The following is an 11,051-nucleotide window of genomic DNA, read 5'->3' on the forward strand; positions in this document are numbered from 1 at the left end:
TTGGGATAACATGGATCTCTATAAACATGCGTGACTACAAGTGAAGGACAAACATCGGAAGCCTGACTCTGACCATGACCTTTTACTCTACCTCAACAAACCAACCCTTGACCCACGAAAAAACAAGCAGACATTAAGGGACACTGCTGATTAATTTCGACCCAGCAAACTCAAACTTCATGAAAACAAACCCCAAAGCCCAACACACTACATTATTTATGAGAAACATCTCCATAATGACCCAAATAGCTTGTCCCCAAATCAAATGATCACCCTCCAACGTTTGGAACACCCTTGTTGGGCACCACCACCAACGGCGGGTGCAGGGTGGCGGCAGCATCGCAGTAGCCTTCGAGAATGTCGCCCTCTTCGGTTGTGTACCCCAGCGAAGACAACAAGTTGGGCCAACACTCATGCTCGATGGTCCTAATGGCTTGGCAACAACTAGGACCCAGGTAAGTCTCCCCGTTGAGGAAGAACATGATCACCTCACCGGTGCATGCTTGTAGCTGGAACATCGACTCCCAGCAGTTTGATGAGTCCGACCCGTTCTCTGCCACCTTCAGCCGAGCTGCGAGGCTCGCTGGCTTGTGCCCCGGGATGGCTCGGCCAGCTTCGGTCGTAATGGCGAAGTATGAAGACACAAGGACGAATAGGAAGATGAAAAGCTTGGGAATTGGAGGCATTTTTCCCCCCACAAATTTGGCAATCGAGTAGAGAGATTACAATGTGTATGAACAATATTTTTGGTGGAGCTGAGGTATTTATAGGCGTACGTTGCATGGAGATGTTACGTTGTATGGGAAAGCAAAAGGCCTCATGGAATTATTATTATAATTATGGGGAAAGTTGATGAGACAATACTGATCATAATTAGGTTTTCTCAATTAATGACATTGTAACGCTGGAGCAAAACCAATTTACTGGAAAAAATTTCTATCTGAAAGAAAAATAATACTGGTTAGGATGGGTCCGGTGGTAGTATAAGCACTGTAGAATGTACTGCTTGCTAGGAAATATTTAAGTATATGAACAACAAGCACTGAACAGAAAATAAAATGAAAACTCATATTGAACAGAAAATTTGCGTGTGAATCGAAGGAATCGTCAATTTAGCACACGATCAGTCATCAAAAAAGTAATTTCTCGTTCTTATATAGCCGTAAAGACAAAATCTTTCCGAGATATATAAAGTTCATAAAACACCATTGATTGTAACAAGAAAAAGAGAAGCAAAAGTTCTGCTGATCATATTGTAACAACAACATTAGCATAAAGGCATGAGAAGCATCAATGAGTAATTTCTTGAATCTTTTAAGTGGCTGCATTGTGCGTTTTGAATTGAATATTGATGTAGAAATGATTTCAAGAGAATTAGGAATTTATTTATGAGAAATTATATAGTCATGGTCAAAGATTGGAAGAATTTCCCCTTCAACCTGTTCCTCTTTCTTTTTGTAGTTTTGACTATTAAGTTCAGCAATGTGACTTTGATTGGCTGGCCCATGGGCCGACTGAATTTCGTTAGTAGGTATAATAAACAAAGAATTAGTGCATTTTTAATTCTCCCGGATGTTTTTTGGGCCAAAAGAAGTCACAAACTTTTCTTTTTCGCTTCAATCGATGAGAATAAAATGAAAAGGAAAGAAAGTTACTTGCTTTGCAGCACAGATTTGACTATGCAACAGTAGATTGTACTGTCTCTTATGCTTATGACAATGCTATCGAACGGTAACAGACATTCTACGTGTTATCGCTCAGGCCTTGCAGGTAAATGAAACAAGTTGCTTTCGAATGGACAATGAAATGAATTCTGTAATTCTCTTGGCAATTTTCGTTCATATATTCATTTGACAAACTTTTGTCGCTGGGAGAGATAATTGGAGATTTCTCTAAGATAATTTCCTTTATTAGAAATATTTCGATAATTTTGTCGATTATGTGTATCTTTTAAAATTATGCGTATATCTCCTTTTGATTATGCATATCTTGATTGATATGTTATCTCATATAGTCATCTAATAAACTCTATAAATAGGCTTATATATTCTTCTTCAATAGATATCGAAATATACAAAAATTCTACAATTTTCTTTTCCGCATTATCAAAGACCTACTCTAAGTGACGCAGCTTATACAACTGGCAGATGTAGCATCGTTACTGGCTAGCTTGGGTTGGGAAAATTGTTACTAAGCAATGTGTCCTGAGCAGTTGGCAGCGAAAGAAAGGCCACCTCTGTGAAAAAGGCTTGACTGGTTCCGCCATTAACGTCCAGTTCTCTGCTTTTGCAAATCGTAGTTTTTATCTCCACAAAGGAAGTATGGTCAAAATAATTATAAAAAAAAGATTATTTTATAGAGTTGTACTAAAAATAGTGGGCCCCACAAAGGAAGTATGGTCAAAACACTAAAAAATAGAGTGTCCAAATCAAACGAAGAGTGGAAAAAGCGCGGCCCAAAAGATAATTGCAAACCCCCTCTTGTTGTGTTAATAGAAAATAATGAATATGGATAAGCTGAGTCCCTCTTGCAACTTATACAGAGGCTATTATGCTCGGGCATTAATTTGGCGCATGCCATGATTGGATGTATAAGTGGCTCTATTGATTATTGGGCTAAGAGAAGTATCAGGGCTTGGATTGGCTAGGCACTCACTAAACTTTCATTGAAATCCGAGACAATTAAGTAAATTAATCAGACAAGGAGTACATCTCGTCTCTTCACGCTGATTTCCTTAAGTTGGTCAATCTAGGGTTTCAGGGTTCACGAGGAAAACACTAAAAGGTGATTATTACTTATTAGATCAAGAAAAGTCGGGCAAGAGCATGATTTCTAGCCCTTTCTTAATCAAGTTCACGTGTTGGATCGAAAAAAAAAAAAAAACAAACAAACAAGTTCACGTGTCACAAAGACCCAAGCTTTTCTTGTTGTCTACGGTGGTTGTTTGATCTCTTGGATGCTAAGCCACAAAAACCCATTTGGTCCTTGTGAAAATGAGTGTTTGATTGATTTCAATATTTCAGTAATTGATGTCCTAGTTTTTCTTCTTTTCTTTATTTTTTTTTTCTAATAGCTAATCCTAGTTGCTTCAAGAGAACAATATCACAATTGCATTTTTATTTTTATTTTTATTTTTTTGGGCTTTTTTTTATGGAGGGCACGTCAGAGTGGAAATTTGCCACGTGTCATGCAGAGGAGGACATTCAATCAACGATAATTATTTTTCCTTTTGAGAGAATTCAGGTGGTAAATTACCCTACCTTGTGCCAGAAAAAGATATTTCCATGTCTCTAAGGCTATGAAATTCTCATTGCGCTTCTTCTTCTCGGGAAAAAAGTTCCTTGAGTTTAAGTATGCCTCTAGAGTTCCCAAATCGGAAGTCAATTCAAAAAATTAAAGGTATAAATCAATCTAAACACGGTTCGAATAATGGAACTAACCACCTCAAAAGATGAAAGGCTCGCTTGTGAACGTAATTTATTATGTATTTAAAAGAAGATAACTACGATTTTCTTCGCCAGGTTTGACTAAATCAATCGAGCTTTACTTTTTACACAAGCGTATAGACCACGGGACACAAAGCTTACTAAAATAAAAAAATCAAAACTGCAAAGTTTGTTTGACAAATCGTACACAAAATAAAACCTTCCTCGATGCAGTTAAATTATATTTTTTTCCGATCATATTTCTGATCAGTGAGTTATAATAATGAATATTATTCACATTAAATTGTTCGCATGTAGGTGATGTCCATAACTTGTAACCCACCAATTAAGGTATTATTGGAGACTACAGTTTTCGAACAATCAATCTATACTATTTCTGTAGCATTTTGGTTTCCATATAGTGTATTCTTATTCCTCTTTTCGCAACTTTTATTGCTTGTCGCCATTTCATATCCTTTGAGGTCCATTTTTTGTTTTCCAATCAGAAGTAAGACCTCAAAACTGGCATCCCAACTTGAATGACCACCATGCGAGCGTACTTTCCGGCCTCCGCCACGCCGTGAGGTGCCGCCACTCAGGCACGGCAGATGCACCACCGCTGCCGCCCCCCACTGCAGTAAACTCTTCTGGGCCCCCACCGGAAGTACAACAAACATTCCGAACTTCGAAGCACAGACAAAACACACGAGAGTGCACATGGATGTAAGATTCAGACAAACGACACGGCCGCTAATACAGCAAGAACGAAAACCTGTACATGTCTACACTACACTCGCACAGCTCTCTCTCTCTCCCTCTTCTTGTTTGTCTCTGTCCTTATGTCGTCCTCATTATGTCATGCATTGAATTTTTCAATTTCCCCCTGCCTCTTTTGTAAGTTACAGTTAGATTCCCTCTCTCCCTCGCTCGTGTCATTGGTCGAGACCACTGAGATTGCAAAGAGAGAGAAGCCCGTTCATTTGTACGTTGGTCCTTAAAGAATCACTCATCTACTATGATTCTACATTTTTATTAAAATCACCTACTTTTGAATTGTCAAAACATATTTGATAAGATTTAACAAAGGTACGCAAGCACTTATGACATTCCAAAACCACCATTTTGTTTTACTATTTTAATTCCCCTACATTCGGTTGCTCATCTCTTTATTTTCCCCTGCGTAACTCTCTCTCTCTCTCTTGGTGTGTACAAGTCTCTGTTTTCTGGGCCATTTCTATGATGTGGGGTTGTTGCTTCTTCTAATGGGTGCCTCGGTGTGAGAGAGAGAGGGAGAGAGAGAGAGCTCAAAGTTGAGATTTTTAAGGTGTTTGAGTGATAAAGGGAAGAGGCAAGAGGTTTTATACTGCCTAAGCAAAAGTGAAGCTCTTGGATTTCCAAAGCTGTGGGCTTTTTGTGAGTTGGGTGAGTTACGCTTATGGCTACAGGAAGGCTTGTGACTGGTTCTCACAACAGGAACGAGTTTGTTTTCATCAATGCTGATGAAGTTGGACGTGTAAGTCCCTTAAAGATTTCTTCTTTTGCCTTGTTGCTGGACTAGATACCTCAGAAGTGACTTCTCTCTGTTTTATTTTTTGTGGGAGTTTTTTCTGGTCTACTAATTGTTCCTCCCTGGTGCTTCTTCTAAAACTCATTCGCTCTTTTGGAGATTCACACACTACCCATTCAGTACATTCTTTATTTCTTTTCCCCATACCAGCATATGCATTTGTTTTCCTTGTGTCTTCTTCATTTGTTCCTGTATTGCTTCCTTCTACAAGTTTGGGCTCAGTAACGGCAACCGAGACATAACCCTGCATTTTTTTTTATTTCCCCTGTCCGGTTATTTTGTGCATGTAGACCCACGGAGTCGGCACGGACTATTTCTCACTACAGCTTCGGAAAATTTCTGCATGGTCACATATAGTGGAGCTTCTATCCACTAACCCATTGAATTGATTTGCTGAGGCAGCTCGGGACGCTTCCTCTTCATCTCAAATTCTCAACCTTCATTATCATGCTATTTGCAGGTGACTGGCGTTAAACATCTAACTGGGGAAATTTGCCAGATCTGTGCGGATGACATAGAGATAACAGGGGATGGAGAGCCATTTGTTGCTTGCAATGAGTGTGCATTCCCTGTTTGTAGACATTGCTATGAGTATGAAAGGAGTGAGGGAACTCAAGCATGCCCTCATTGCAAAACTCGATATAAGCGTATTAAAGGTTGCCATCTCCCCCTATCATTTCCATGGCTAGTCTACACTAATTCAATCCCAGTTCTTCAACCACCATGGAAAGATTTTTATCTGCTTAACATGCCCTACATTATGTTTTTGCTTGATGTTCCTTATTTATGGTAATTGCCAAATTTAGGGAGTCCAAGAGTTGAGGGTGACGAAGAAGAAGAAAATACAGATGATTTGGAGCGCGAGTTCGATATTGGAGACAGTGGAAGAGGGAACCGACACAGCACGGCTGAGGGCATGCTGTCCACTCGCCTTAACTTTGGGCCTGACTTGCAAACCTACGCTCCTGGAGTTACTACGCCATCAGAGCTGGACACATCTTCTGCTGTTCCTGAGATTCCGTTATTAACCTATGGTCAAGAGGTAAATGACAGTGATAAACTTGGTTTTTTTCTTCATTATTTGTGTGTTTTGATCTAAAGAATTGCTGTGTGTTTCCGCAGGATGTTGGGATTTCCTCTGATAAGCATGCTTTGATAATTCCGCCATTTATGGGTCAAGGAAGACGGACACATCCAGTGCCAAATTCTGATTCTTCTGTGCCAGGTAATTTGTTGTTCTTCCAATTTATCGGCAGGAGTTCTTGTTCATTTGCAGCTTATGATGTTTTCCAGGCTGGTTTCTTCCTGCTTAACACAGAGCTGATGATTTGTTTCAGTGCCACCAAGAGCCTTGGATCGTAAGAAAGATTTAGCAGTCTACGGATATGGAACCGTGGCATGGAAGGAACGGATGCAAGGGTGGAAGAAGAAGCAAAATGAAAGACTTCAGGTTGTTAAGCATGAAAGAGGAAGTGATGGACAGGAACCAGATGATCCCGATTTGCCCATGTGCGTTCTTTTTCAATGTGTGATTTTCCTATTCTTGTTTTTACATGTACAAATTTGCCTTAGGCTTTTAGGAATCCACTGCGGTATCTTTTGCTTAGTTTGAAATGCACATGAAACCTATATTCCCATGTTTCAATACATGAATGAGTTCCAAAAGTCCAAACTAGGCTACAATAAGTTATGTATTAACGCTAAGCCATCATTACGTTTCTCGGTGACACAGCAACATTGGCTGTACAGAATTTAGCATTTCAGTTAACCTCTATAACCAAGTTCATGTGCAAATAGATGCTCATTATTTTTATGTTTCAAAACCAATGAGGTAGGTGTTGATGCTGTATCTTGCAGTGGCCACTATTTTATCTCTGTGTGAAACTTACTGTTACTGCTCCAGCAGAGAAAGCCCATGGATCATGTTTTGTACATTGTAGAGATTTGCCTGATCATGTTTAACTGGATGGCCAGGTTGATCAAAAAGATGATACTCCTCTATTGTTAAATGAACTTTCCAATCTCCATCCAAATGTCTAATCAATGATATACTTATTTGTCAAACAGCTCAATGCTACGAAAGAATTCGATAATCAAATATTTCTTTTAATTCCTTTCCCATTGTTCTAGTAACCAAGACATACCCTTTATTCAATTGGCAGGATGGACGAGGGAAGACAGCCTCTTTCAAGGAAGTTAACAATTCCTTCCAGCAAGATCAGTCCTTACAGATTGATAATTATTCTGCGGCTTGTGATCCTTGGATTGTTCTTTCACTATCGAATTCTTCACCCTGTGAATGATGCATACGGATTGTGGCTTACATCAGTGATATGCGAAATCTGGTTTGCTATGTCGTGGATACTGGATCAGTTTCCAAAATGGTACCCAATTGAACGAGAAACATACCTTGACCGCTTGTCACTGAGGTATTGCGCCTTTCCTGATTCATTGTGATTATTCTCTTTTCTCAGAGGGCACTAATTAGAAATTTCCTTTCAGGTATGAAAAAGAAGAAAGGCCCTCCAAATTAGCCGATATAGACATATTTGTGAGCACAGTGGATCCCATGAAAGAGCCTCCTCTTATAACTGCAAACACTGTTCTGTCCATACTTGCTGTAGATTACCCAGTCCACAAAGTAGCATGCTATGTCTCAGATGACGGGGCAGCGATGCTCACCTTTGAAGCCCTTTCCGAGACATCAGAGTTTGCAACAAAGTGGGTCCCATTCTGTAAGAGATTCAATATTGAGCCTAGGGCCCCAGAATGGTATTTTTCTCAGAAGGTTGACTATTTAAAGGACAAAGTGAATCCTGAATTTGTGAGAGAACGCCGCGCCATGAAGGTCTTCAGCTTTTAACCTTTTAAAGTTTGTTGTGTGACTTTTATCTACTCTTGTGTGTGGAAGCCAATGTGGCGTCTTTGCCTTTTACATAAATCAAGGAGGCTGTTTGTTTCAAGATGTCTTACATCAGCTCTCTCACCTTTAATATTGCAGAGAGAATATGAAGAGTTCAAAGTTCGGATAAACGGGTTGGTGGCAATGGCACAGAAAGTTCCTGAAGAGGGTTGGACAATGCAGGACGGCACTCCGTGGCCTGGGAACAATGTCAGAGATCATCCTGGAATGATCCAGGTGGATGCTGCATTCAGGAATTTCTATATGATTTATGGCATGAGATTTATGAAATTTGGCCTACGCTAGAGAGTTGAAAGTTGTCTTTCATTTAATCATCTTCATGCAGGTTTTCCTTGGCCAAAATGGTGTCCATGATGTAGAAGGAGATGAATTACCTCGGCTAGTTTATGTCTCTCGCGAGAAGAGACCTGGTTTTGATCATCACAAGAAAGCTGGAGCCATGAATGCTCTGGTATGAATCCTCCTCTCCCCTAAGGACCTTTCAAAGTTTGGTCATACTTCTCAAAAGTTTATATCATCTATCTCAATTTGCTGAATTATCTACTATTTTTGAGTCGTTAATCAAGGTGCGGGTCTCAGCAGTCATCACAAATGCCCCTTATTTGCTGAATGTGGATTGTGATCACTATATAAACAACAGCAAGGCTCTTCGAGAAGCCATGTGCTTCATGATGGATCCAATTTCGGGCAAGAAGATATGTTACGTGCAATTTCCACAGAGATTTGACGGGATAGATCGTCATGATAGATACTCAAATCGTAATGTAGTATTTTTTGACGTAAGTAAACATAAAAATAGGCCTCATCAATATCATAATGTTCTTCCTTTCCTTTTTTTGGGAAAAAAGGAAATCATTCATATATACTGATGTCTATACTGTTTAATCCAGATAAATATGAAGGGTTTGGATGGTATACAAGGACCAATTTATGTCGGAACTGGTTGTGTCTTCCGGAGGCAGGCTTTGTATGGGTATGATGCCCCAATAAAAAAGAAACCTCCTAGGAAAACGTGTAACTGTTGGCCAAAATGGTGCTGCTTGTGTTGTGGATCTAGAAAAAGGGTTAGGAAAATGAAGTCTTACGAGCAAAATAAGACAGTGAGGAACAGGGAGGCTTCAAGGCAGATTCATGCACTGGAAAATATTGAAGAGGGAATTGAAGGTGCCAATTTTCTATCTAAATGAATCTTTGGACTTGCATGTTGCTCCACTTGTATGAAGTAGTTGATATCCCAAATATCTGCTTTATCTGAATTCTTCATTTTTTACGCTGCTTTCATTTGTACCATTGTGATTTCACATAGTAGTCTTATGGCGCTTGCTTCTTATTTTCTCTCTGAATTTCTGATTGAGAGAGCATCTTTCTCAGAATAGAAATGGATAGATGCAAAATGATACATACTTTTCGGGACTCTGTTTCAGGTATAGACAATGAAAAATCATCACTAATGTCCCGAGTAAAGTTCGAGAAGAAATTCGGTCAATCCCCAGTTTTTATAGCTACAACCCTGATGGAAGAAGGTGGCGTCCCAAAGGGAGCCACTACTGCAACACTTTTGAAAGAAGCCATTCATGTCATTAGCTGTGGTTATGAGGACAAAACAGAATGGGGAAAAGAGGTAAAGATCTTACAATTTCAGCTTAAGTCTCTGCTTTTGATACTGTATCGAGAATATCTAGGTTTGCATTGCGCTTACTGTCTACTTGTAACTATCCCTTAGGTGGGCTGGATATATGGTTCTGTTACAGAGGATATCTTAACGGGCTTCAAGATGCACTGTCATGGCTGGCGATCTGTATACTGCATGCCTAAGCGACCCGCTTTCAAGGGTTCAGCTCCAATAAACCTCTCAGATCGCCTGCATCAGGTTCTCCGTTGGGCTCTTGGATCGGTTGAGATCCTCTTGAGCAGGCATTGTCCGATATGGTACGGATATGGCTGTGGCTTAAAATGGCTAGAGCGGTTTTCTTACATCAACTCGGTCGTCTATCCTTTGACTTCCATTCCCTTGATCGCATATTGTACTCTTCCAGCTGTTTGTCTTCTAACAGGAAAGTTTATTGTCCCTGAGGTAAGTTCCACCACACTTCCAGGAGTTCTGTGCTTGCTCGAGCAATTGATTTTGTTTGATTGCAACAAGACCATGGCTGACAATACCTTTTCAACAATGTTGCAGATAAGCAACTATGCTAGTCTCATTTTCATGGCACTCTTTATATCTATTGCGGCTACAGGCATCCTCGAGATGCAGTGGGGTGGTGTCGGCATCCACGACTGGTGGAGAAACGAGCAGTTCTGGGTAATTGGTGGGGTCTCATCTCACTTGTTTGCTCTCTTCCAGGGTCTACTAAAAGTTTTGGCCGGCGTCAACACAAACTTCACGGTCACGTCCAAAGGTGGAGACGACGGAGAGTTCTCTGAGCTATACCTGTTTAAGTGGACATCGTTGTTAATCCCTCCCTTGACCCTGCTCATCCTAAACATAATTGGCGTCATTGTCGGCGTTTCAGATGCCATCAATAATGGCTACGAATCTTGGGGTCCACTGTTTGGTAAACTATTCTTTGCTTTGTGGGTCATTGTTCATCTGTATCCCTTCCTCAAAGGATTCATGGGAAAACAAGATCGGGTACCTACAATCATAATTGTTTGGGCAATTCTTCTCGCCTCGATTTTAACTCTTTTGTGGGTCCGAATAAACCCTTTTGTTTCCAAGGACGGCATTTTACTAGAGGTGTGTGGATTGGATTGCAACTAGGATTAGGTGAGCTAGAATGTTTCAGTCACGAAAAATTTACCTGTAGAAATTTTGTTACTGTAGTTTACAGTTGATTGTGTTCGGTGGTTAAAGGCTCGAAGAGGAGGGCACCCTTTTGCGATTTGCAGTGGGATTCATCAATGAGAAGGCTCCTTGAAGGGTGTATGTACAAAAAAAAAAAAAGATTTGAAAAAGAAGAAAGGAAAAGTATGAATTTTGGCAGATGTGGACTTTGAGTTGTGAAAATTCCTCCTGATTGTTTCAGTGTGTTTAGTGAGTTCCAATGAGGGTGAATGAAACAAGATAGTTTGTATGTAACTCCTGAAAAGTAAAGCTTATCGTGCTACTCTAGAAATGTAGCACTTTTCTCAGTAA

General features: G+C 40.1%; 2 protein-coding genes across 2 annotated transcripts; one reads left to right on the plus strand and one right to left on the minus strand.

The window, feature by feature from the left end:
* LOC115681618 (egg cell-secreted protein 1.1-like) lies at positions 1–740 on the minus strand. The gene has a single exon (XM_030605617.2). It carries the CDS (start codon positions 684–686, stop codon positions 270–272), a length of 417 nt encoding a protein of 138 aa, XP_030461477.2. The 5' UTR covers positions 687–740; the 3' UTR covers positions 1–269.
* Positions 741–4,548: 3,808 nt separating this feature from the next.
* LOC115681698 (cellulose synthase A catalytic subunit 6 [UDP-forming]-like) lies at positions 4,549–11,051 on the plus strand. The gene is made up of 14 exons (XM_030605728.2): positions 4,549–4,938; positions 5,453–5,648; positions 5,799–6,034; positions 6,115–6,217; positions 6,330–6,501; positions 7,155–7,421; positions 7,495–7,840; positions 7,994–8,131; positions 8,241–8,366; positions 8,482–8,694; positions 8,806–9,079; positions 9,340–9,536; positions 9,639–9,989; positions 10,095–11,051. The coding sequence occupies exons 1-14, from the start codon at positions 4,861–4,863 to the stop codon at positions 10,674–10,676; spliced, it is 3,279 nt and encodes a 1,092-aa protein (XP_030461588.1). The 5' UTR covers positions 4,549–4,860; the 3' UTR covers positions 10,677–11,051.

The sequence above is a fragment of the Syzygium oleosum genome, unplaced genomic scaffold, assembly GCF_021117445.2.
Source record: "Syzygium oleosum isolate NSW1041296 unplaced genomic scaffold, Sole_v2.1 Sole_v2.05, whole genome shotgun sequence".
In the NCBI taxonomy this organism is placed as follows: domain Eukaryota; kingdom Viridiplantae; phylum Streptophyta; class Magnoliopsida; order Myrtales; family Myrtaceae; genus Syzygium; species Syzygium oleosum.